Raw genomic sequence first — 22,882 nt, 5'->3', positions numbered from 1 at the left:
TAGCGTGGCCCTGCCTGCAGATCGTGCCTGCGGATCCCCACGGGCTGTGCCGTGCCCTCTGCGACGTGCTGGCCACGCTGAGCTGCAGCCCTGAGCGCGCAGTGGGACACCTGCACAGAACAGACACATCCCAGGGATCCCTCACCTGGATCACCTTCAGCTTTACTCACAGTACCTGCTTGTATGCCATGAGAACCAGCTACGACGTTTCGGCACGTACATGGGACACAACCACAAAAAAGGCAAGGACAGGACTGGCCTGGTATAAAGACAGGACTGAAATTCTGCCTTGGTAGCTAAGGTCACACTGAAGCCAAGAATATTGAATTTGTCCCTCCCATCTGCTCAAAGTGCTGCCCCAAGGCACACAGACACCTAATGGTGGCTGGGGACAAGACCAAGAATGTAAATGTCAACAGAATGCTGAGGCGCCAGAAAGACACAACTCTCTTGCACACCAGACCAACTCCCAGTGCATTATGCAGAATGACAGGATTCAGACCCAGCACTGACTGTAATCTTCATCAAACTCTAAAGCCACATGCAGAGCTTCATTAACTAGAAACCCATGCATGACTAAACAGCAAACTGCTCCTAGGATCATTATTTGGAATTCAAAAACACTGAGATGCAAAGGAACAAAATGTCAGAACTGTCGTATTATGTTGTCTAAAACCAACGAGTCATGACTTCTTGACAATGTTTCTTGAGTAACAAATGACAAGAATATGAGCATTGCTGCTTACAGTAGGAGCTGCTCAGTTAAAGTCTGAGTCAAGTTTTCACTGAAATCAGTATAAGCCAAGCCACTGATTTGGCAAGTGTTTGATCAGCTGCTACTTCCTTCCTTCCTTGGAAAAAAACCCCTCAGACCACACCATACAGTATTTGTTTTAAGAGAAAACCACTGCATATTCACTGCCATTAAAGAATGTAAAAAACCCATTCTTTTATTTGTAAATTCTAGTTCTTAGACTCCTCGCATGTCACGGGCACTATGATGCACAGAGCAGTGAGCAGTGCCTCATGTAGCAGCCCACAGTGTGTGTTTATATATCAGCTTCCAAGCCCTCATTTACAAGCCAGATTAGGGAGCCTAAATACTGTCGGTCTAGATCCTCTCTGGAGAGCAATGCAGTTCTACCAAAGTAAATGGAGCATTGCTGCACTCAGACAGCAAAATATTTGTTGATACACATCTTTGAGAATTAATAATGCTGTGTTCAACTCCCTACAGAGCTGGCTGAGAACTATCTGAATTTTTCCCAAAGACCGTGAAAGGAAAGTTGGCAACAAAAGTTCTATTGGATGCTGGGTTTCTTTGAAACTTCCTACATATTTGCATATTTAAAATTCCTTAAAAATAGATGGGATAGTTACAGTTCATCAATGTTGCACTTAAAGAAAAATTCTTTAACAGCTTCAGTCTTCAACAGAAGCCATTCAAAAAGCTGAAAAATCGTCTTTTGATATCAAAGCGGTTTTGAACCAGCATCATTCTGAAATCAAAACTAGGCAGCAGCTGAAGACTGAAGTCTGGAGGGAAGCAGCCAATACCAGAAAAATTGTGAGAGACTACATTTCAGGTACTCTTTAAGTGCAAGTTTTGAAAGAGGTTATTTTTCTGCAGAACCTTGTGTGGAATTAGCCTGACCCAGGGCAGCTTCTAGCCAAAAGCCAGTCTTTTTTTTTCCACTCTCCAGAAATACTTGTAGTGGTTTGCAACAGGTTTGACCAGAATATCATTTAGCTTTTCAGAATCTAAGGTCAAATGAACCAAGGAACAGATCAAGAGACAGTAACTGGGATTGTGTGCTTTCCCAAAGGTTAAATATAACCTTGGGTTTGACACTGGAGTGTTTACTGCATCTGTGTATTGCTAGAAGGAGATGATACCCCATTTCTGTGTCTGAAGTGATCTACCCAGGGGAGGGAGGCCCTTGTTCCACCAACAGGAACACTGACAGAGGCAGGCTGTACTTTCCTGGCCAGCCTGAGAGCACAAAGGATGTCCACAGCAAAGAAGTAAGAAATTTATCAGAGAACAGACAGCAAAGTTGTTGCAAATGGGGAGACACTATCTCCTGTCTGTTCTGCCAGTGTCTGACACTTGATCAAAATATGCACTCTCTGCAACACTGGTATCAGATTACTCTTCTCCCTGCCCCAGTGAGCCATCAAGTGATCCTTTATGACCAAATTACCTGTATGTCATAAAACACAGACTTCTTTTCTGGGACAAAAGGGTTCTCCAGGGCTGGAGTTGCAAGATGAGTTGGTCTAATATCTGCAGTTACTCAGTCTAAGAATGCAATTGCTAATTAGTATTTTTAAAGGTGGATACCTTAGAGGAAAATATATCTGCCAGTGAAATGCCTCTCCCACCTCCAACTCACATTATTTGTCAAACACAGTAATTATCTGGATATGACTTCCACAGTAACAGATGGCAGTATCACACCAAGGGCCCCACAGGAGCAGAAGGATACCTCCTTTACACAATAAAACACAGCTACAAACAACACCAACATGGTGGTAAGACATCTCTTCAAACACTGGAACAAGGAAGAGTTTCTAAATACTTACACAGCTGGATACAGAGCTGAACAAGAAGTCCTGCAAGTTTTAAGAAATTTCCACTGCTGAGTAACCTTGGCTAGAACATTCCTTTTGGGATATCAGCCAGATTCGGTGACTACATGTCACTACTAGTGACTGTTCACCTCCTACATATAATAATCACAGAAACTGCAAAAAACTTGGCTCTCCTTATAGTAATGTCTTCTGTTCAAGTCTACAAGCTTTGCTTTCAGTGCAACAGTCCTCAGCATTTGCTGATGTTCCACCCTAATGGGAATGGGCTTTAGATCATACAAATTTTGAAGCTGAGTCCAGTTTACTTAAAAATAATTAGGGGAAAACATTCAGTCACCAGCCTCAGCTGCAACAGCTTCACTCTAACTGAAATCCACTGCCTGAGAGCAGGAAGCAGTGCAACAGTCAGCTCCAGAAGCAGGGCTGCTGTGTCACCCAGCCCTGCTGGTCACAACAGGTTTGCACAGCCTCCTGACAGTGCAGAAGAGTTCTCTGTGGCTTGCAAAAAGGATAAAGTCCCTGGCACTACCCACAAACAGCACCAGGCAGAGGGAAATGCCATCACTAAAGTGCAAGTGAGGAGTCCTGCAGGCAGGAAGCACCGAGCTCGCTGAACTGTTTCTCTCCCACCTTCTGGGCAGCACATCCAGAAGCAGCAGCAGGTGGGAAAGGTGGATGTGTGGGGTTTCCATGGGGTTCCACCTACTTTCTAAACAAGCAGAAGCTGCTGCAGTGTTGCATCCTACACCATTCCCAGGTGGCAAAGGAGTGGTCTTTAAATTCTCCAGATTACTCCAGAGCCTCAGGAAGCCAGCCCTGTGACATGACTGTTTGAACCAGAGTGTCCCATTTCTCCCAGAGCACTGCAACCTTTGTGCACTGGGGTGTTGTGTCCCTCAGTCATTCCTCTGGTTCCTCTCTCTTTCCACTTACTTTACACCTGCCTATGCAGATACACAGAAACAAACTGGTTTTATTTTCTTGCCTTCAAGAAAGCCTGACTTCAGTACATCCCCTGCTTCCCATCACTCCAGTAACACATCACTGAAGGCAAGAGCACAGAGATTGCAGAACAAAAATATATATTTACATCCCTAAATGAATACAGTTTTATGTATTCAAATTCAGGAAAAATGCATCACATATACATACCGAGATACATCAAGAGAATACTAGGGGCAAGACACTGCCAACAGCAAGAAATACACAGAAAAGCACAGTCATTGCTACTGTAACATTCTTCTGGGAAGTGTATTCAATAGAGGAAACATCTCTATGCACTGGGGAAAGCCAGATACTCCGGCTGAGTTTTCTGTGCCAGTTGGTGTGAATCAAAAGTGTGAAATTTTTACGTTTAAAAAAAGTGCATGGAATAAAATTTGCTTTTAGCATTCAACTATCCAAACAATTCCATAAGCTCCTTATATAAGCTACATTATTAATTAAAAACATCCTAGCCCTACAGTATAGATCCAGCTCTGGAGAACACAGGCACATGTTGAAGTCACCCCTATTTAAGGCAGCATTTAAGCATAGGCTCAGCTTTAAAGCTTAATGTTCTGTCCCACTGACATCCATGAGCAGATGCAGCACACGCTTAAAGTTAAGCACCTGCACAACTGCTCATCTAAACTGGGATGTGCTCCCTACTCAGAGCTTTGGATATGCACGTGTGTGCTCAGTCTGGACTGGCAACTCCTGCAAGATGAAGCTCTTTTTCTTTTTCCTGCCCCTTAGGTAGAAGCCACTCTGTATCACTGTGCCAGGAACCAGCTGTTCCCCTGCACAGCCTACCCAGAAAATGCCATTCTCAAAGGAGTGCAGCTGTCTGGGGTGGGAAAGCAACTCAGCACGTCACGTCGAGGGCTGGTCCCCTCCTCCCCCTAAGGTGAGATGTTTCATGCAAATATTTTTTGTTCTGTTTCTTTTTTTTTTCTTTTTTTTTTTAAGAACTGGAATGTGTTCCTTCAGTGAAATCTTTAAAATCAGGGTGAGGGGAAGGGGAAGAATCCCAGAATTCATCTTAATGGCCCATAATATACCCCTGAAAATAGGGGAACAGATTTGAAACCTCTTTGCCTCAATGCTACAGGAACCCTGGCATAAAAAAACACACATGCACACACACTAGATAGAGAGCAGGCTCAGAGCATCTGAAAGCAGGCTCCAAAGTGATCTTAAATGAAAAACACTTTGTGTTGACAGTGGCAAACAAATGGATGGTGATTTTTCATAAGCAGCAAAAATTCTGCAGTATCTTCCTTTCCTTCCCATTTACTTTGTGTCTTCTCCCAAATTTTGTGGGTTTTTGTTGTGTTTTTGTTTGGTTTTTGTTTAATCTGATGTGTGGTTTAAGTACTAAAACTAAATCAAATAGGAAATTACACAGTCAGCACCAGTCAGGAACTGAACCTGGGTATGTCAATTGGCTGGTGGTACCCAAATTCTGGGAAGAACAAAGAAAAACATTCTTGCTCCTAAAGTTAGGGCCACATCCATATGTTTCCATTGTCTATTTTTACCTTTACAACTAGAGGTAGAGTCATTTTGTCCAGTATCTAAAACAGCATGATCCAGTTATATCGTTATTACATTAATATACAGTATCCATCTCATCACAGGTATTGAAAGTGCATGGAAAAAGTCTAACCAAGCCAATTCAATGACAAATAACAGTGTACCAAACATCATATAAACACACCCGTGCACCCACACTCACACCTAGTGTGTATTATATAATTTATAGATTCATTTACAGTATCAGAGTGCTGCTCAGATCCAGTGGCATGTGCAGAAATATCAGGCAGTTGCTGCTTTTCCTTCTCATATTCTCTTCAATTCTTTATTTCCAAGATAGATGGATTGTGGTCCAGGATTGCCAAAATTATCTTGTCCATATACTGTCGCAATCTGTAATTTATCTCTTCCTGTTCTTTGAGGGCTTCCATGAGCTAAAACACAACATTTCCAAGTTACTCCTGAAATATTCTCAGTAGTTTATGTAGCAGCCTGAAACTGAGACAAGTGAGAGACCAGTGCCTGCTCAGGATCACCAATTCCTTTTGTGACAGGTTTTCTAACTCCAGCTCCTCCCTGTATCTGTATTAGAAACAATTCTGTATGTTACAGATCTTTGCTATCAAAGAAGGTGGTGAACAGTCATCTCCAGGGATCTTCTGGCAGGTCATTTGAAACAAGCTCCCCACCTAACATGCCAATCCATCCTGCATCATACCATGGATCAACTGCTTCATCTCAGAGCAAGAGCTTCAAGATACTCAATTTTTTTCATAACTACTGAAATCTAAAGGTGTTTGCATGAAAGGCTGCTGAACAGAACAAATATTTCAGTGTTTTGCACCAGGAAAATTATGTGCTTCCTCTGGATCACATGCATACTCTCTCTCAAAAAAACCCCACTACATACTCCACAAAACTCCACAAGAACAACCCACCTGCTATTCCATGTTCTGTATTAAATACATGTGTTTCACCAGATTTTTGGGCTGTAGAAGGCCCCTCAACCTCTCTACAGATGAAGACTGCTTTGCTTTTTATCCCAATGTTTAATGCCAAACTGAAAAAGCTGTCGAGGCATGTCAGAGCCCCCGATCCTCCTAAAGCTCATGTTACTTGCCTGTCCATTTTCATAGGGCTTCACAGAAGTCCCACCCTGAATCTGCAGATTGTTACCTTTGTTCTGATCATGCAGGAAAAATGGCACAATGGGAACAGTTTGTGCAGGTCTGTGAGGTTTTGCTGAGTCTGGGCCACAGCTTTCAGGTACTTTCTTCTTTAAAGGGGGAGTGCTGGATACTCCTCACATGAGCCAGAGCCACGAGATTGAGAGGGACAAAGTCAGATTTTTCTTGACAATAGCAAAAGCCAGTTTGCTTTTACCTAATTAGAGCTCTACAAGTAAACAGCCTTTCTTCACAGTGCTCTGGTTCAGCAAGAAATTAAGTTCTCAAATATATAATTCAAGGGCCTTCACTTCAAGGGCCTGCCCAGGAGCTAAGACTGACAGGTCAGTCCAGTACTAACTGGGTAAAAAGGACTTTTCTGTCTGACAACTTTTCTTGATGAAGAAATGGGAAGTTCTGTCTGGAAAAGATAGAGCATCAAGGACAAACAATTCCTTTGATCTCCTTCACCACTAACCTGTCTTCTTCCCTGGGAGCTCTCATGTATCCACTGGCCTGATCTCACAATCTGTCCTGGAGCTCAGAGGAAGCTACACCAGCTGGACTCAGCCCACATACAAACGGGTTTCCCAGAATATCTTTCAAACATTACCAAGTTATTATTTGCACAGAAGTTACTTTCTCCAAGAATTCAGCTCTGCTACAGGGAATATATAGCTCAAATATATAAATGAGACCTTGTTACTGAAGTAACATAGACCTAAATCTAGAACAGAAAGTAAAAATTAAAGTAATGAGCAATAGCCATTTTTGTATGAAATTAATATCATACTTTCACATTACTCTGCAAGGTACAAGATGTCAGAACTGCAAAACAGTTCACTGTGATCCTAATAATTCAAATTCTTTTGAGAAAAAAATGGGAGAGCTATAAGGATACCAAAATAGTGTTAGATTTAAGGTAATCTTCTAACAGCCTGGAACTCTTCGCAAAGCAGAATTTTCTGCTGTTCATTTGTCAACTTCAGATAGTTCAACCTCAACAGTCAATTACATTGAAAATTGCATATTCTTGGATGTAGTATCTGATTAGAAAAGGACATTACCTCATCTCTCGATGCAGAATCGATTTCAGCAGCCAGTGACTGGGCTTTTGTTTGCGTTGCAAAGAGATTTTTAGCTTCATAAAGACTGAGGCTTAGAATCTGTCCATTAAGATCATCATTTTGGTCACGAAGTTTCTGATTCTCCTATTCAAGGATGAAAAGACATTGTTTTTTAAATTCTTCTTTCATTAAAAAAATATTTTAACATCACAGGTACCTTGGATGACACAGCGAGGGTGAAGCTGACAGCAACTCTTACCTCCAGTGACAAGGCCTCCCTGCCTGAATTGTCCTGGGGCACAATTTACATCACCAGTGCAAAGAAGTTCTGCACGGATGCAACGAGGTTCTTGTGCTTGTGTGAGAAAGGGGGGACAAAATCTCAAGGCAGAGTACTGGGGCTTGCATTTTTCAAGGTATTCCTGTACATTTGATGTGGATTGAGAGGCCTTCCCTGCTCACCTGCTTCAGCCGTTTTATTTCATGCTCCATTTCCACCTCTCTGGTTTTGGCATTGAATTCACTCAGGCTGGAGGAAGAGCTTCTCCCGCGTCCAGGACGCTCACATTCCAGCTTGTAGAGCTGCAGGTGCTCCAGCTCCTTCCGCAGGTCTTCGATGAGCTGTGGGCAGCAAACAGGCCCTGTCTGTGCAGCCCTCCCTGCAAACAGCCCCCTCTACTCCAGCAGAAGCACTTCCTGAGCCTGGCTGAGGCCACAGTCCTACACCACAGCCTCTTCCTCTTCCTTTGCAAGCACAGGTCCCCTAAATGGCCCCAGAGCTGGCAATGGCTGTGGTCACTAAGCTTCATGCACGAGAAGCATAATTTCTCTTGCAAACAGAGGGAAACATTAGGGCACACACCTCTCCAAGAGCTGTAAGCCCTTTGGGTCAGAGATTGGCACTTTTTAAGTATTCTTGCAGCATTCATTGCTCTGTGGGCACCCTTCCTACAGAAACACAATCCAGCAACAGCTTCACTGGATATGGTGTTCTCAGTGCTCATCCTGTCTGCCCATTCCTTCTCTCCAGGGCTTCCATACAGGTGATATGAAACTGCCTGGTCTTACATCCCTCTTCACACTTACCTCTTGTGTGGCTTCCCTCTCCTTGTTGAATTCCAGCCTGTTCTGCCGCAGCTTGTCCATCATCCTCTTGTACAAATCCATCTCATCCTTCAGTCGCAGACTTGTGTCCTCCAGTCTATCCGACATGCGCTGCCTCTCCTGGAACGAACGGGGCACTTCAGAACAGGCTGCCAAGAGCAGGACACAGCTCAGCTTCACAGCAGGAACCTACAGACACAGCTGGCCATGAACTGCCTTGTGTCTCAGGATGTTCCTGCCCCTAAAGGTGACCAATGCTCCATTTTCATTAATAATCTTCTTTAGGGAAGGAAAATTTAAGAAGCTGAGCCAAGCACTGTAAGAGTTTGCTCTTACACAAACTGCTGTTAAATTGCTCAAGGACTCAGGAATTTTGTTACCTCATCCAATCTCTCTGTTTGGGATTTCAGCCGTGTGACAGTGCTTTTCAGATCACCATTTTCTTCTTCCAGTTGCTGAACCCTGTGTTAGTAACAAAAATCTTACAGCAAATACCTCGTCAAGAACATAGATATGCACAATAGCATGCTCTAAAAAGCCATCCCACTTGCAACTTGATACAAAGACCAAACAGGGAAAATCTTTCTAATCATAGTACTTTTTAACATGCATTTTTGCTTGTTCTAAGGCCCAAAATGCTACAGTGACCCCCACATTCTTGTGCTCCTAACAACAGGTAGATGAAAAAACATAAGTTGTAAAAAACAAATGCAGGCACAAACGTTTGCTAGAACTGGTCACAATTCCCTCCTTGAATCTGTGCCAAATATCCAGTTAAGCTGTGTACATGGGCCACGTGGATTAAAGCATTAATGTAAAGCATCCTCCAAGCTTTTGGGCATTAGACATGTGACTGCAGAGCTACTCCACAGAGCTGCCAACCTGCCACCATCTGTGCACTGCCTGCTGCAGAACAGCCTACATTTACAAGCAAAGTAAAAACGAAGAAAAGAAGACCTTTTGCCCTGTTCAGAGGGACACCAAGATGTTTGTTACCTTGTATTTAGCAGTTCAATTTCAGTGCCTTTCTCTTTTTCATACTTGCTGTAAGCTTCTCTATGTCTCTTTATCTCTTCTTCCAGAGTCTGTTCTGCTGAAGTTTCTTGGTCTTTCAGTAATTCCTCTAGCTCATGAACTCTAAGGAAATAGGATCTCATTTCAGTAACAGCTTCAGAAGCAAATTCATTGCCTCTCTCTTTCCTGCCTACTCCTTTGTTTCATTCTAATTCACCATCTATTTTGGCATTTAACCTCTCCCAGCATCTCTCATATTTACTAATAAACACAGAATTAAGTAGTATCAGTTCATCTAGTATTCCTTCAGTCTCATGAAGCTGAGATAAGACCCAGCCTTCTGCTCTTGCTACATGCAAGGAAAAAACCCCAACCACCAGGGGTAACCTCTCTTACAGCAAAAGAGTTTTTTCTGTTCAAGTCAGTAACACTCTGTCAAAAACACTTGTCTGCAGGCCTCTTGCTGAAAATTCAGCAAGGCAGCCCTATTCCACCTGGACTTCTCAGATGAAGCCTTATTTCATCTGTCAGCATTAAGGAAGAAGACTTGATCATACTCTAGAGGTAGAAATATTCCTTCCCCACAACTGTGCTGGTGAGCAGACCTGGCTCTGTGCTTTGTTACCTGTGAACCAGCTGTGTGTTCTCTTGTTTCAGTTTGCTCTTCAGGTCACCATTTGTCAGGCTATCATTCTCCAGTTCTGTCACCTTCTTCTCTAGGTACGTTACCTGGAAGGACAAGCAAAAAAGACTGAGTTTGAATCTCTCTTCAAACACCCTTTCACTGTTCCTAACTGGCATTTAGCTACTCTACCATTTTAAAAGGGGGTATATTTCTCTGCAAAGCCAGCAACAAAATTAAGCTCCACAATTCTGAGTTCCCCAGACCCTGCATGTTCCTTGAAGGTGATCACTGCAAATACACCATAAAGAAGTCCTAACACAATGCCTAGATCACTGCTTGCTCAGTTCTTGTGCTACTGCCAAGCAAAGTTGTAATAGTAATGGAACATCAAGGACATTTTGAAATAGGCTTCTTCAGATCATGGGTAATTCTGAGCAAGATCTTGATCCCCTGATGCTGGGCTCCAGCAGCATTTGGCTGGGTACATTACTCACAGGGCACAGAGATTCTCACCTTTTCAGTGATATCATTATCACAGGAGTCTATACTGTCTCTGAACAAGTCTTCTGTGCTGCCATTACTGCTGCTGAAGTTACTGTTGTGGAAGAGTTGTCTGAAAGATCAGAGGGATCATTATTTTGCTTGATGAGGAGGGAGGACAAAGAGTCTGGCTTCAGACTTTGAACATCCATAGTAAAATCTGTGCAATCATTTCAGTGACAATTACAACTGTTTAAGCCCAAGTCTTACAAGAGACTGGTAGCTAAATGAAGTCATACTGAGCACAGTCAATGACATTAGTTCTATGGAGTGAGTTCTTTGTTGCATTTGATAGGATCTGCCACTAGCATTAACATAATTTTAAAAATACTCAAAGTCTTATTCACACTATGCACTGAATTGTATTTGCTTACTACAAATTTAAAATAAGGTCACCACTGCACATAGGTTGGTACAGTTAAGCTAGAAAATTTCATACAGTAAGAACTTCAAAAAAACAGAAAAAATGAAATATCAAGCAGTTCCCACTGCAGAATAGAGTCAAAATATGTAACACTAGAGATTATCTAAAACGTCCTTGAACCTTACAGCCCTCCCCAGAGTTCACTCAATCAAAGGAAGATGACAATTCTGTATGTCCTTTTTAAAGGGGTGCTCTTGCTTTCCTTCACATTTTGGCAACAGCAGCAAGGCCCACATTATGAGGGTTAAAGAAGCAGTAGCTGGACTGATGAAATAGCAGTACAAAGGAATACATTTGGCAGACAAGGAAGCAAAAACTATCCATATTTTTAACAGAGCTGTTTCCAGTTCAGGAGCCTGCTCCAAGAGTAAGAGGGGCAACATTCATACCCAAACACAGGCCCCTTCCCTTAAAAACCTATTTTGGTACATTTTTGTTTTTCTAAAATTATTCCTACTTTCGTCTCCCATTCCCACTTATGGAATTGTTATGGCTGATTCCACAATTATTCATACAAAACTTGTAGACTCTTACCTTCCAAAAGCTGTGCTTGATATTTTCCTGTTAGGGCTACATGGATACAGAAGGAATGATATAGGAATTAAACACTTATTTGATTCAATTTCAATTGCACAATGAAACATAATGGACTTTTTTAGCCCACTCAAGAGATGATTCTGTGAAATAATATTCTTTAACAACTGAATCAAAAGCTGCAATTACTAAGAACGCAAAGATGAGTGAAGCCACAAATTACTGTGATCATTAATAAGTCAATTTGCAAATACTGTTACATGTAGCAGAGATTTGTCAGTGTAAATCAGAGAGAAACTAACATTAGAAACACCACAAAAGGACACCAAGTTAGTGATGGACATTCATTCTGGATTTCCAGTTTTTAGATGATTTTATGAACAGTTAGTTTATCCTTCCCCATAACGCTTCCCAGTTCAGCACAGGAACTGAGGTCTTTCCATTTTTACAGCTCCCCTGTGCAGCCAGAGACTGGTGCTATCTAAACAAAGACCCCTTGCTGCAGACAGCACTGGAACCAGACCAAAATATCCTGCTGCATCTCTCGGTAAGAGGATGTCACATCTCTGTGTGCACACACACAGCTCTTGGTCAGGCACATCCAACTGTCCTTAGAAAATTCCCAAAGCTCTGGCTGGTCTGGTCTGGATGTTGGCAGACTCCTTGCTAGGCAGGAACATTGTTCATGGCAAGTTCTACACTGCTGTGCCTCACGAGAAGCAGCAGGGCAGCGTGCTCCGTCCCAAGGATTACGCCGACAGGCAGGACTCACATCCAGTTTCTAGGGGGAGCTAAAATCCCACCAAATAATTCCCTTCAAAAACTAGGTGATTGTTAGAGCACTTTCTAAGTGCTCAGCATAGCTTAGGAGCAATGGAGTGGCAGAGAGAGAAACGTAAGGAAAAGGCTGAAATTGCGAAGAACTCCAAAAGTAACTTCTGCCATAGGATTTATCATTTTTCAAAGTTCCGCTGACATCACAAAAAAAAAATCCCAGAGAAGCCAAGTACCTCTGCTGACCAGTAGCTTTAGGAGAGGTGTATGTAAGGTTATGTGCATTAGCCAAGGATCTGGAGATCCCTCCTTCCCACCTGGAGAAAGCAGGAGCTAACTGTAGATTTGCACTAAGCAGCACAGCAGATCCCACTTCCTGGGAAAAAATCCTTGAAATATCATTCTCACTCTGCAATCAAAGAGCTCATTGGTTAAAATATCTGAGTTTAGCAATGATGTCTGCACCTTAAATCAGAAAAATATTTAACAGCTGATGAAGAACAGTGTTTTGGTTTAGGCTATATATGCAAGTGTAAATTTCTTACTGTTTTGTAAGAACACGTGTAAGATGGAATGGGACACAGAAGGGAGAGGGCTTGCTCTCCCTCTCCTCCTGCTATTAGCCAGTCCCATCTCAAGGGGGCATTGCCAAAAGCAGTGCAATATGCTGCTTACCTGTTTGCTTTCAAGTTTTTCAGCCTGGCTTCCAAATCGTTGAGGAGATTTATCTTTTTGCAGCACTGTGAGCAGTAAACATCCAGTAACTCGCTGTTATAAACATGTCTCATTTTTCGGGGGGTTTGGCCAGCACTGTTTGCAGGAAAGGAGAGATGTTACTGGCTGTAGTAACCAACACACAACAGGTTTCCTCGTGACTGTGTGTCAGAATCACAGATGAGGGACTTGAAGAACCATCTCTAATCACAGCTCATCTATGTCAGAGCTGATGATGGCCACTGCTACTCTTAGGGCAAGTCCACCTGTCTGAGCTGAGGCCTTCCAGAGGATGTGGATGTTTCTGGGTGGCAGTGGAAAGTGGTGACCAAAAGAACAGCAAAAGGTACATGTGGTCCACTGTGATGCACATAGCAAAGGCAGCTACATGAGTATATTCAACCTCAGCAATGTCCCCCTCTCATCTTGCCCATCTTCCCACTAGAGCCTGGCATGCAACCTGAAGAGTCTTCTCTCCAAGAGAAAGGCAGGAATATGAAGAACGGAGTGGTCTGGTAGGAAGTCACATGAACCCCCTCAGATGATAGGATGATAGGAACCCTGGAATGAGGAGGAAGGGAGAAGTGGACGCAGGTCTATAGAGGAGATAACAGTACCTCTTGGCATGATAAAGAGACAATAAACTCAAATAAAATACAGCAATCATGGCATGATGTGCACTGAGCCCCAGGAATGAGAATGGAAAGTGCTGCATAAACCTGAGGAAAGAGGGGATGAAAGACACGAGCCATCATCATGAAGGGGCAGTGGAGAGGGGTCTGGCTCTGCATGCATGAGACGTGGCCAGGCTGGATTGCAGAAATGCTGGAAGCACAGGGAGCACGTGGGGGCTGCATGCGGAACAGAAGGATGCAGTGAGCTTGTCCTGCACTAGCAATGAAGACAAGACCTCCGTGGGCTATTGATCCAAGCAGATCCTAATCCTAGAGAATCCTCATGCTCAGCTCTTCCCAATCCTGCTCACCCATTCCCTTGCCTGGGGGAACAACTGGACAATCTGGACCTGCCTTGGCCACAAGACATAAGAGCTGCAGAGACTGAGGATACATGCAAGAGGCAAGTGCACCGCTGTGGATCTGTAGCTCCTAACAGACAGCAGCTACTTGCTTATGTTTCCCAAGACATTCCAAGTCAATAGGATGCTTGTTTCAAATAACCCCCTGAACATATTGCAGCAGTTCCCCTCACAGATTAGTGCTAAGGATTTGTAGTATCAGAATGCTAAATGGAAACAGCTCTCTTGTAAGTCTTCACTATACCAGGGTGAGTACATAATGCGACGTTGGTTTCCTTTGCAGCAAATCCCTTCCAATACTAGCCCTGAACTGAGGAATTATTGTCTGCAATAGAAAGAAATCTCTACAAGCAAAATAGCCCAGTTATTTCAACAGAACCCAACAGAGGTTATCAGAAACAACATATTTGCTATAGCTCTTATTATTACATGCAGTCGGTCAATTAGAAGGCAGGAAATGAACTGATAATATTTTGCTTTTAAGGTGAGTCTATCTAACCAGTGTAAACTCTGCTATGGTCAGAGAAGAATAAAAATGAAAAATTGTTTGTTAATGAATAAGAAGCAACCTGGAAGATACAGATGAGCCAAGGTCAGAGTAGGCGTTGGTTCTGGTCTCATCATCGGGACATGGGCTACTGGGAGTAAAATCCACATCATCTCCTTCCCCATAGTCTTCAAACTGTTCTTCATTACTGATCAGGGAGGCGGTGGAATAAGTGGAGAGGTCAGATGCTGCAGAAGGGTTGTGAGGACTTGACCTGAAACAAGAGGTCAAAACATCTCGAAGGCCGACTTGGACAGCACCTCACCTCACATGGAACCTTCCACCTTCACAGGCTGTCCCCTCTTTGAAGCTGTAAACCACCTTTGTGTTAAAGCCCTGAAGTGCTAAATGTACCTGACATGCAGCTGGCAGAGTGCCTTGAGAGACAAGAGCATGAGAATCTATGAACAAGGTACCTGTGTGACGAGTTTGGATCAACACAAACCATTTTGCTTTAAAGAGCACACTTTGATGATCCTCAGCCACCACCTCCATGTGAAGACCACATGGGGATTTCTGCTCTGAATGCAGGAACCATGCAGACAGCTCTGAAATGCATGGGATAGTGAGAGGAACATGTGTAAGACAGAGGCTGTCACTCTATTCCACAATCAGAGAGTTTCCCAGTAATCCAGATACACCCTCTCCCACACCCCAGGAATTCCAGCCACTCTCCTCTGTGTGGTCAGAAAGAAACCTCTGCTCACCATTTACTAGAGAGTCACTAAAGCTACTGATGCAACTAATGGAGGCTGGGGTCCTGCCCCTCCTTCCATCAGGACAAATTCTGTCTTGCAGACGAGATATGGACCACAAGAAAAGGCTGTCTAACTACCAGAAAAGTACCTAAAATGATGTTAAATGGGTAGGGAGTAGCAGGACCCAGTGACTTCAGAGAAAGAGGGCACGTAAATAAACAGACCAGCAGAGTCAGGCACCACGGGAAAGCAGCTGGCAGGGCAGTTTTGACCACATTAAATCTAATAAAACAGAGCAAGGTGGCTGCAGAGGGTGCACAGGGTTCACCTCCAGACTGCCCTGTGCAGTGCACCTGCAGAGTGCAGGTGTTTCACACAAGTTTGCTCAGCTCCCACCTTGATGAGGCAGTCAAACAAACAAACCAGTAAATTCACAAAAAAGTTCTTACAAACTTCTCCCTACAGAAAACACACCTGGAAGACGTGAAATAGATGCTTCAATTGTGAGGCCCTGGCATTGCCCAACTGTTCCCTCTGCAGCAGAACCCAAGGCCTCAGCAGCACAGACCAAGCACTAATGGAATCTGCTGGCACTTTATGCAGATTGGGTTAAGTTTTTCTCTCCCTCTGCTTCAGTGCACAGTGCTTGTATCTCCAGCTCCACCAGCTGAGCCATGGGACAGTAACTCCCAGGTGACATTGCTCTCCAGCAGCTCAACAATATTTCCTCCTAAACTTCTTCTGAGTGTACCTTGAGCCTCTCAACCTCTCTACAGGGAGAGTCCTCTTCCTGTAATACTCCACTTGTGAGCTGTAAACAAGAGATGCACCAGTGCTCCTTCGGTGGATGGTGCAAGCGTCATTTGCATATCCCTGCCCTCCAAAAGCAATTAGTAGAAGAGGAAGCCTGCCAACATTTCAGATGCATGCTCTTTTGTTTCCCCTGTTTTGATGAGATCCATTTATAACCTGCAACTCATTTATCTAATTCACATTAACAGAAATTAGGGCAAGTCAAGCCAGGCACACTATTGAAGGATAAAGATAGGAATACTCATACAAGAAATAGATGAAACTTATCTAACAAGGCTCCTTGGCTGAGGGATTAGTGAGAAGCTCAACATATCACACTAACATTTATTCATTAAGTGCTGCTGTGCCACAGACATACCTGTATTGGTAAGTTTTTGGGAGATCTTACAATCCTACTGCTGTCTGCATCTCAACTGCAGTTATACCAAGTGAGTTTGGGAAAAAGCTCCTTGTAACACTTCCACCAAGACTACAGGCCTAGCAATTACATAGTCATTTGCAAAGGAGTTGCTAAAAGTGACTGATTTTCCTCATTCTAACACTTTCTGAAGGGAACTTTCAAGTGTTTGGTGCTTTTTTGTTTGTTTGGGTTTTTTTTTCATTTGTTTTCGAAGGTAATCTCCTGTTCTTCAGAGCAAGATTTCGGAGGGCTGATACACAACCCACCTGCTTCTTCAGCAAGCAACAAAGTAAATCTCTCTACTGCCCAAAGTGAATAGCTCTAGTGCCTCTTTTAACACAGAAGCATTAAGCTTCTCATGCATTCCCCCCACAGATTTACCAAAGCTGAGGAGGTCTCAGAGGATAAATCAAGGTCTATCAGAGCACAGTAGCTCTTGGTAGCTCCTGCCTGCCCTAGAAGGAGGGTAGAGGAAGCACAATGCCTTGCCCACCCCCTTCAAAAGAGCCTGACTGGCACAGCTGGGAGGAAAAACATTTCAAACACAGCATGGGAAAAAGTCAGTCACCACAAGGATGGGGCTTTGGAGAACTGGGAACGGCAAGCAAAGGAGACAAGCTTGCTAAAGAGCCGATGGAAACTGTAATTATCTTGATAAAGTCTCTGAGGTTGCTTGGGCAGATGGGAGAAGGCCAAAACTCAGCCAGCTGAGAAATTCAGGAGGAGGGCAGGAACGAGGCAGCACAGGGAGCACTGGAGGAGGCCCGGGAGAGAGAAGAAAGGCTGCCTTAGCAACGAACAAAGCTCAAGAGGCACAAATCAAGATGACAGGCCAAAAATAGGGAAGACAAGGCAGAGGCTTACAAAGCAAGCCCAGCTGAGCTCTGTCTGGTGGTAACTGCATTAATTCAGTTCAAAGCAGGATTAAGCCAAATTAGGTTCTTTTCCCCCACAATCATCTTTAACCAGCGCTCCCAGGTACACACCTGGGAAGAGTGAAGTTAGGGTTAGAGAGACACTGGTGTTAACAGCAAACTATGGTTACACACACACATGCCAGGACACCCCGTGTTAAACACAATTTACTGTTGCACAATAAAGGCTATGGAAAATTAGAAACACAAAGAATTAACTTGGTACATGAATTTGCAAAGCAAATCAGCAGAGCCCACAACACCAGGTACACAACTAGATGTACAAAAGACTGCAGCAGTATTCCCCATACTAAACTGCTTTGCAGGAAATACTGTTTTAATTCCAGCATATAAAGCTTATGGCAACAGAGAAGAACCTATGTTTTGGGGGATGCTATTGCAGTGATCTGTTCTGGAGAGACCCGATGCTTTCACTTCAACACACAACATGCAAGTCCTGTGAGTGCTCACAGAACGTGCCAGAAGGAGCCAGGACTGAGACTATCTAAGCCACTTAGAGGACCTGGACATCCGTCCCCCTTATGTTGTAAAGGGATGTTAAGAGTTTCTAAATCCATCAGCCACCCTCAGCCTCCCCAGTAGGGATTAGCCACATGAAGGCTCCTTCCTCCCCGGCACGTGCCTTGGAGCGGAGCTGGCACCACTCACTTGTCACCGGGCAGGAAGAGGCCACCGAGCACGCCGTCCTTGTCCTCGCTGCGACAGACGTCCGAGGCCTCGGAGCTCTGGGCGCTCTCAATGGCACTGTCCATGTCAGACTCATGGTGAACCTCCTGCTGTGCCAGAGTCATCGCGTCCTCATCAGGAAACAGCTCCGACTCGCTGTAGGTGCTTTCGCTGTCCAGGTAGGCACAGTCCTGGATTTCACCGCCCTGGCACGAGGAAAATCGGGAGTCAGGTCAGATCAACCCTGAAGGCAATTCAGCAGACACACGAGAAGCAACAAGACACTCTCTGATGCCCTGGTAAGCAAGACTGATACTGAATAAAAGCCATGAAACAAAAAGCTGACCTGCTTTACAAAGCCAGCTCCTACAAGCCAATAAAGCAGTACGTTCCAGAGGGGCTCGTGTACTGCCTCTGACTTCACAGGAGAGAAGGACACACCACCCAGCTATAAAATTCAGTCAGCTTTACCCTAATTCACTAACGAAATGTACTTGAAGTAATAAATATCCTCGAAGTTTTGTAACAAAACTAGGCATCTTTTGAGAGATGGTAATGTATTAGCCACCAAGAGTTAGTCCTCTAGTTAATATTACAGATTAAACAAAAGCAAACCAGATAAGCCCAACAGTTCACCCTGCCTTTGAGGATGGAAAAAAATTTGTAAGATGAAAAAGGAATTGGCAGGCATTAAATTGTTTAGGGTAAGTCTTGGTGATAATCAAAGATATATGAGAGCAGGAAAAAAAAGGACAAAATCATCTCTTCCTGCTTCCTGGAACCACATGTCTTGATTAAATATCAACTAAAATAAGACATCATTCTCATTACTGCAACTCCTTGCTCTTGCTGTCTGTCCTCTCCCCCCCCTTCCTGCCCCACAAATACTAAGAACAGCCAAGACAAGCTGGGTTCTATTTGCTTGTCCCTGAGGCACAAATAAAAATTCTTAATTGAAAAAATAAAGGCTAAGATTTTACTCTATCCTTTGATAAGCAGCCACACAATGCAACTTTGACAATTCCCATCCAGCATGACACAAATAACTCAGAGCTGCAGAGCAAGTCCTGACTCAGAGCTCTACTCCAAAGCTCATCTGGAAGCTCCACAGGCAGCCTGACCATTGAGCTACTGCTAGCAAGTGAAGCTTTTAAAGCTGAGTTCACTGGCACAAGGAATGGAGCATTTCATTCAGGGATATACCTCACGTTTAGGCACAACTGTCATGCCACCCAGGAATCCCAAGGCACTGGCACTATATCACAAGCACTCCCTGCCCTGCTGCTGAGCACATCTGCTGGGACACTGGCCCAGTGGCACCACTCAGCTTCAAGTCCACCCCAAAGCCTCTGGACACTCTTCTGCTGGAGCCAAGGAGGCTCAAACCCGCTTTTGCAGAACAGTGATATTCTGTGCTGATGACACCAATTGTCTTTTCCACTTCAACAGGAAAAGAGTCAGGCAGAAACTGCAGCTTTTCAAGATTTGCAGAAACTCCTATTAGAAATGCAGGTCTCACCATCCGCCTTTTTCCCAAAATACCAATTTATATAACTCTGAAATCTCCTAGCATATGGAGGCTGAAGAAATTCCAAACAACCCCACCTGCTCAAATCTCATTAACTAATGAATACCCCAGCAGGGAAAAGAACAGCACTGCCTGCTGTGTTTGAAACTCCAGGTACACACTCAGAGCAGACACCTGGATGCTTTTCTAGCTGAGCTTTCAACAAGCCTTCCAGATTAACAAGCAATATCAGTGAAACACCTGGCACTATTCAAAAAGCCTTTTCCCACTTCTCTGTGTCAGCTTTATTATGCCTGAAACTTTCCTGAAGTATTGCCCCGAGAGGTGTTCCAAAGGATTTATCCTTGGTCTATACCACACAGTTCTTATTGAAGCCACGCTGCCTCGTGCAATCACATTTACAGCTCTGAGCCACAGCTCCTCATCCCCAGCGAGCCCGGCTCGGGCAGTCAGACAGCAGCCCTGGAACCTGCCCTGCCTCAGCCCCGGCTTCTTTAGCACACCTGACCCGCACCCTCCCAAAGCCAGCAGGGGCAGCGCCACTGCTGCTCTGTGCAAATTACCTTGGGACCTACAAACAGCACAAGCAGTAAGTCCTTTTTAGTAGGTGTTGAAAAAGCAAAGATTGCTAAGAGCAATTACCATGTTTCAGAAGTACCCAGAAGTGTTTATTTATCTAACATTTTCCCCAAGTTTCCTCCCCCACACCGAGCCCCGCAGGCACAGACATTATTTTCTTAACAAGTTTAATACAATGAAGCCTGACTGCTATTATGGAATTGCACCAGCTGGTAAAAGTCTGATCCAGGAGGGAAAGAGAGGGGCAAGCAGTACACAGTGGATCCCTGAAGCTCCCAAAGCATGTCTTTTTCAGAGATCTTGGAGAAGCCTCTGCTTAAGCAAGTTTTTACAGCAGGAAAATCTCTCTAGTATTAAACAAATTAACACAAGAAAGTAAAGGTCAAGAAGATCAAGAAAGACTCCCTTTTTGCTCCCTGTAGGTAACACCACACATTTGCTTGTTCTAATAATAGCAGCTGAGGTGCTTTTTGAAGAGTCCATTAGCAATTAAATGTGCAGTGTCATCTCTATGGGCAGAGGCCTCACTTCTCCTCTCTGTCCCTTTCTGGCAACCTTCACACGTCCATTAGCAATTAAATGTGCAGTGTCATCTCTATGGGCTGAGGCCTCACTTCTCCTCTGTCCCTTTCTGGCAACCTTCACATGTTTACTTTTATGGAGAGCTGATCTACACTACAGCACACACGCCACTGTCCACAGCCTGCTCAATGCCAGGGATTCTTTTCCAAAGTGTAATTCCTCTATTCCAGCACTTTAAAGCCATCTCGGGACAAAAAAAAAAAAAGGAATAATTAAATCAGTTTTTGGAGGTGATGGTCCATTATATGCCTCAACACCTGCTTTACAGCTTCTGAAATGCCTCACTGCCAGACTTGGAATCCCTCCTGGAAGCAGGTCTTCCTTTCTGCTGATCCCATCCTCGAGCAGGGGGAGCTCAGGGACTGATGGGGACCGGATAAATGGAGAACAGGGGCCAGCCGAGCTCCTTGGAGGGGCTGCCCGCAGCTGCTGCCCCACACAGGGAGAGCGGATGCCACATCCCAGGTTGCCAAGGCCCCCTTGACAAACCCGGCCCGACCCCACCGCCCGATGCCAACGAAGTGGATGTTTAGGAAGCACATCTCAGCATCTCCCTGAGCACCCGGCAGCCAAATCACACACTGAAGACCCCAGCCCTTTCAAAGCCAGCAGCACCACGAATGACCTTGCCGGGAGCAGGAGGGCTCAGCCCCAGCAGCTGTCAATTCCCGCGTTTAAGTGCTCAAGGTCCACCTCCAATCGGTGCTAACACAATTTCAGGCAATGCACAGCAGCCAGGATCAGCGACAGCCACCGTGCTCCAGCCTGCATGCCTGCTTCCTGTGGGCAGGAACGACACTCTCCATCACTGAGCTTTGAGAGCTCAGGGGTGTGGAACCCCTGTCCCTGAAAATACAATATTCCTGGCACATGGGGACCCCTCGTGCAGATCCCTTAAAGCACAGAACTCATGTAACACCACCCTGGTATCTCTTCAGCTCCCTGGGTGAAACCAGCCTCCAGTGCCACTGTCACAATCACATATTTAATTAAACTTTTCCTTCTGAGGCCTAAATAATCAGTAGTAGAACACAGACAAAGTATCTTTAAAAAAACTGATACAGGTTTAAGTAAGCTATTACAAGACAACAGAATTGGGCTATGCTACTGGTAAACAATATACAGGCATCCACACCTTACTGAGTAAAGCTGTAAGTTATTTGAAGCTGTAATTGTTCAGTGATCATAGCTTCTCACAGAACCAGACTTCCAATGATGACATCTAGCACAAGCTGCTTACAAACCACACCTAAGGAAATTAAACTGACAAAAAAAAAGGAAAAGGCTGATTGCACACATTAGCCTCTCAAATTATTCCTTCATAGTTTAGATATCTACAGTATTTCTTGTACCAAATTAGAGGTTGGCAAGAACAAGTGTTATTCAGGTAGCCTCAAGAGAGCTAACTTGAGATGAAGGAGAGTTTAAGAAGTTTAAAGATGAATAGACACTTCTAGCCTGAGTCATTTGTTTCCAGTGCACATGTCATTAGCAGAAACCAGCAAGAGAATGAGGTTCTGACGACTTGAATATGAATCACTGGCGTTGTCATTCTCCTAGGCAGCTCCCTTCTTTGTTGGCTGAGTCAAGAGATAAAGCTGCTGCTTATGATCTTGGGAGATTCTCATAAAAAGAAAACCCAACCCTGAACGTTAAAACACCACCAACACAACATAGCTGCGGGTATCTTTAAAGCCCTAAGTGGTTTGCACTTCATCCAATCGGATGCTCAAGATAACTCCAAGTGCTTCAGAGGCAGCCGGCCAGACGCTTGTATAGCAACTGTTGAATATTCAGCAACAGTTTGCTCTATAGAAGCACCTGCTGCCCACAGATCCAAGGCCACTTCACAAAACTAATGAATTCCCTTCCTCGAAAGAGGCTTTGTGTGGCTGCATTGAAGGCAGATGAGTAAGCCCAGCCTGCCTTTGCAACAGCCACCCCAAATAGAAGCAGGAGCCAGAAGACAGCGATTCCCATGGATTCCTTCTGATCCTTGAGGGGCAGGAAAGCAGTGTCAGCAT

The 22,882-nt window shown here is 44.3% G+C and overlaps 1 protein-coding gene across 3 annotated transcripts in view; it reads right to left on the bottom strand.

Moving 5' to 3' along the window:
* Positions 1–3,660: 3,660 nt before the first annotated feature.
* RAB11FIP4 (RAB11 family interacting protein 4) overlaps positions 3,661–22,882 on the bottom strand; it is a 112,522-nt gene continuing 93,300 nt past the window's right edge. For 2 of the 3 annotated variants that reach the window (XM_041409293.1, XM_041409295.1), the window contains 12 exons: positions 18,152–18,375; positions 14,680–14,871; positions 13,036–13,170; positions 11,587–11,622; positions 10,602–10,701; positions 10,089–10,192; positions 9,446–9,586; positions 8,830–8,911; positions 8,432–8,569; positions 7,808–7,966; positions 7,346–7,489; positions 3,661–5,546 (listed from right to left, as the gene is read on the bottom strand). In XM_041409293.1, coding sequence (XP_041265227.1) covers positions 5,430–5,546; positions 7,346–7,489; positions 7,808–7,966; positions 8,432–8,569; positions 8,830–8,911; positions 9,446–9,586; positions 10,089–10,192; positions 10,602–10,701; positions 11,587–11,622; positions 13,036–13,170; positions 14,680–14,871; positions 18,152–18,375 — 1,572 coding nt within the window. In that variant the 3' untranslated portion in view covers positions 3,661–5,429. The remainder of the gene's footprint in view (positions 5,547–7,345; positions 7,490–7,807; positions 7,967–8,431; positions 8,570–8,829; positions 8,912–9,445; positions 9,587–10,088; positions 10,193–10,601; positions 10,702–11,586; positions 11,623–13,035; positions 13,171–14,679; positions 14,872–18,151; positions 18,376–22,882) is intronic. The other variant, XM_041409294.1, reaches the window with a different exon arrangement.

This window comes from Onychostruthus taczanowskii, unplaced genomic scaffold, assembly GCF_017590055.1.
Source record: "Onychostruthus taczanowskii isolate IOZ18803 unplaced genomic scaffold, ASM1759005v1 scaffold30, whole genome shotgun sequence".
NCBI classification, from domain to species: Eukaryota; Metazoa; Chordata; class Aves; order Passeriformes; family Passeridae; genus Onychostruthus; species Onychostruthus taczanowskii.
Note: the sequence above shows the minus strand (reverse complement) of the source record. Positions and strands in the feature narration are given on the sequence as shown.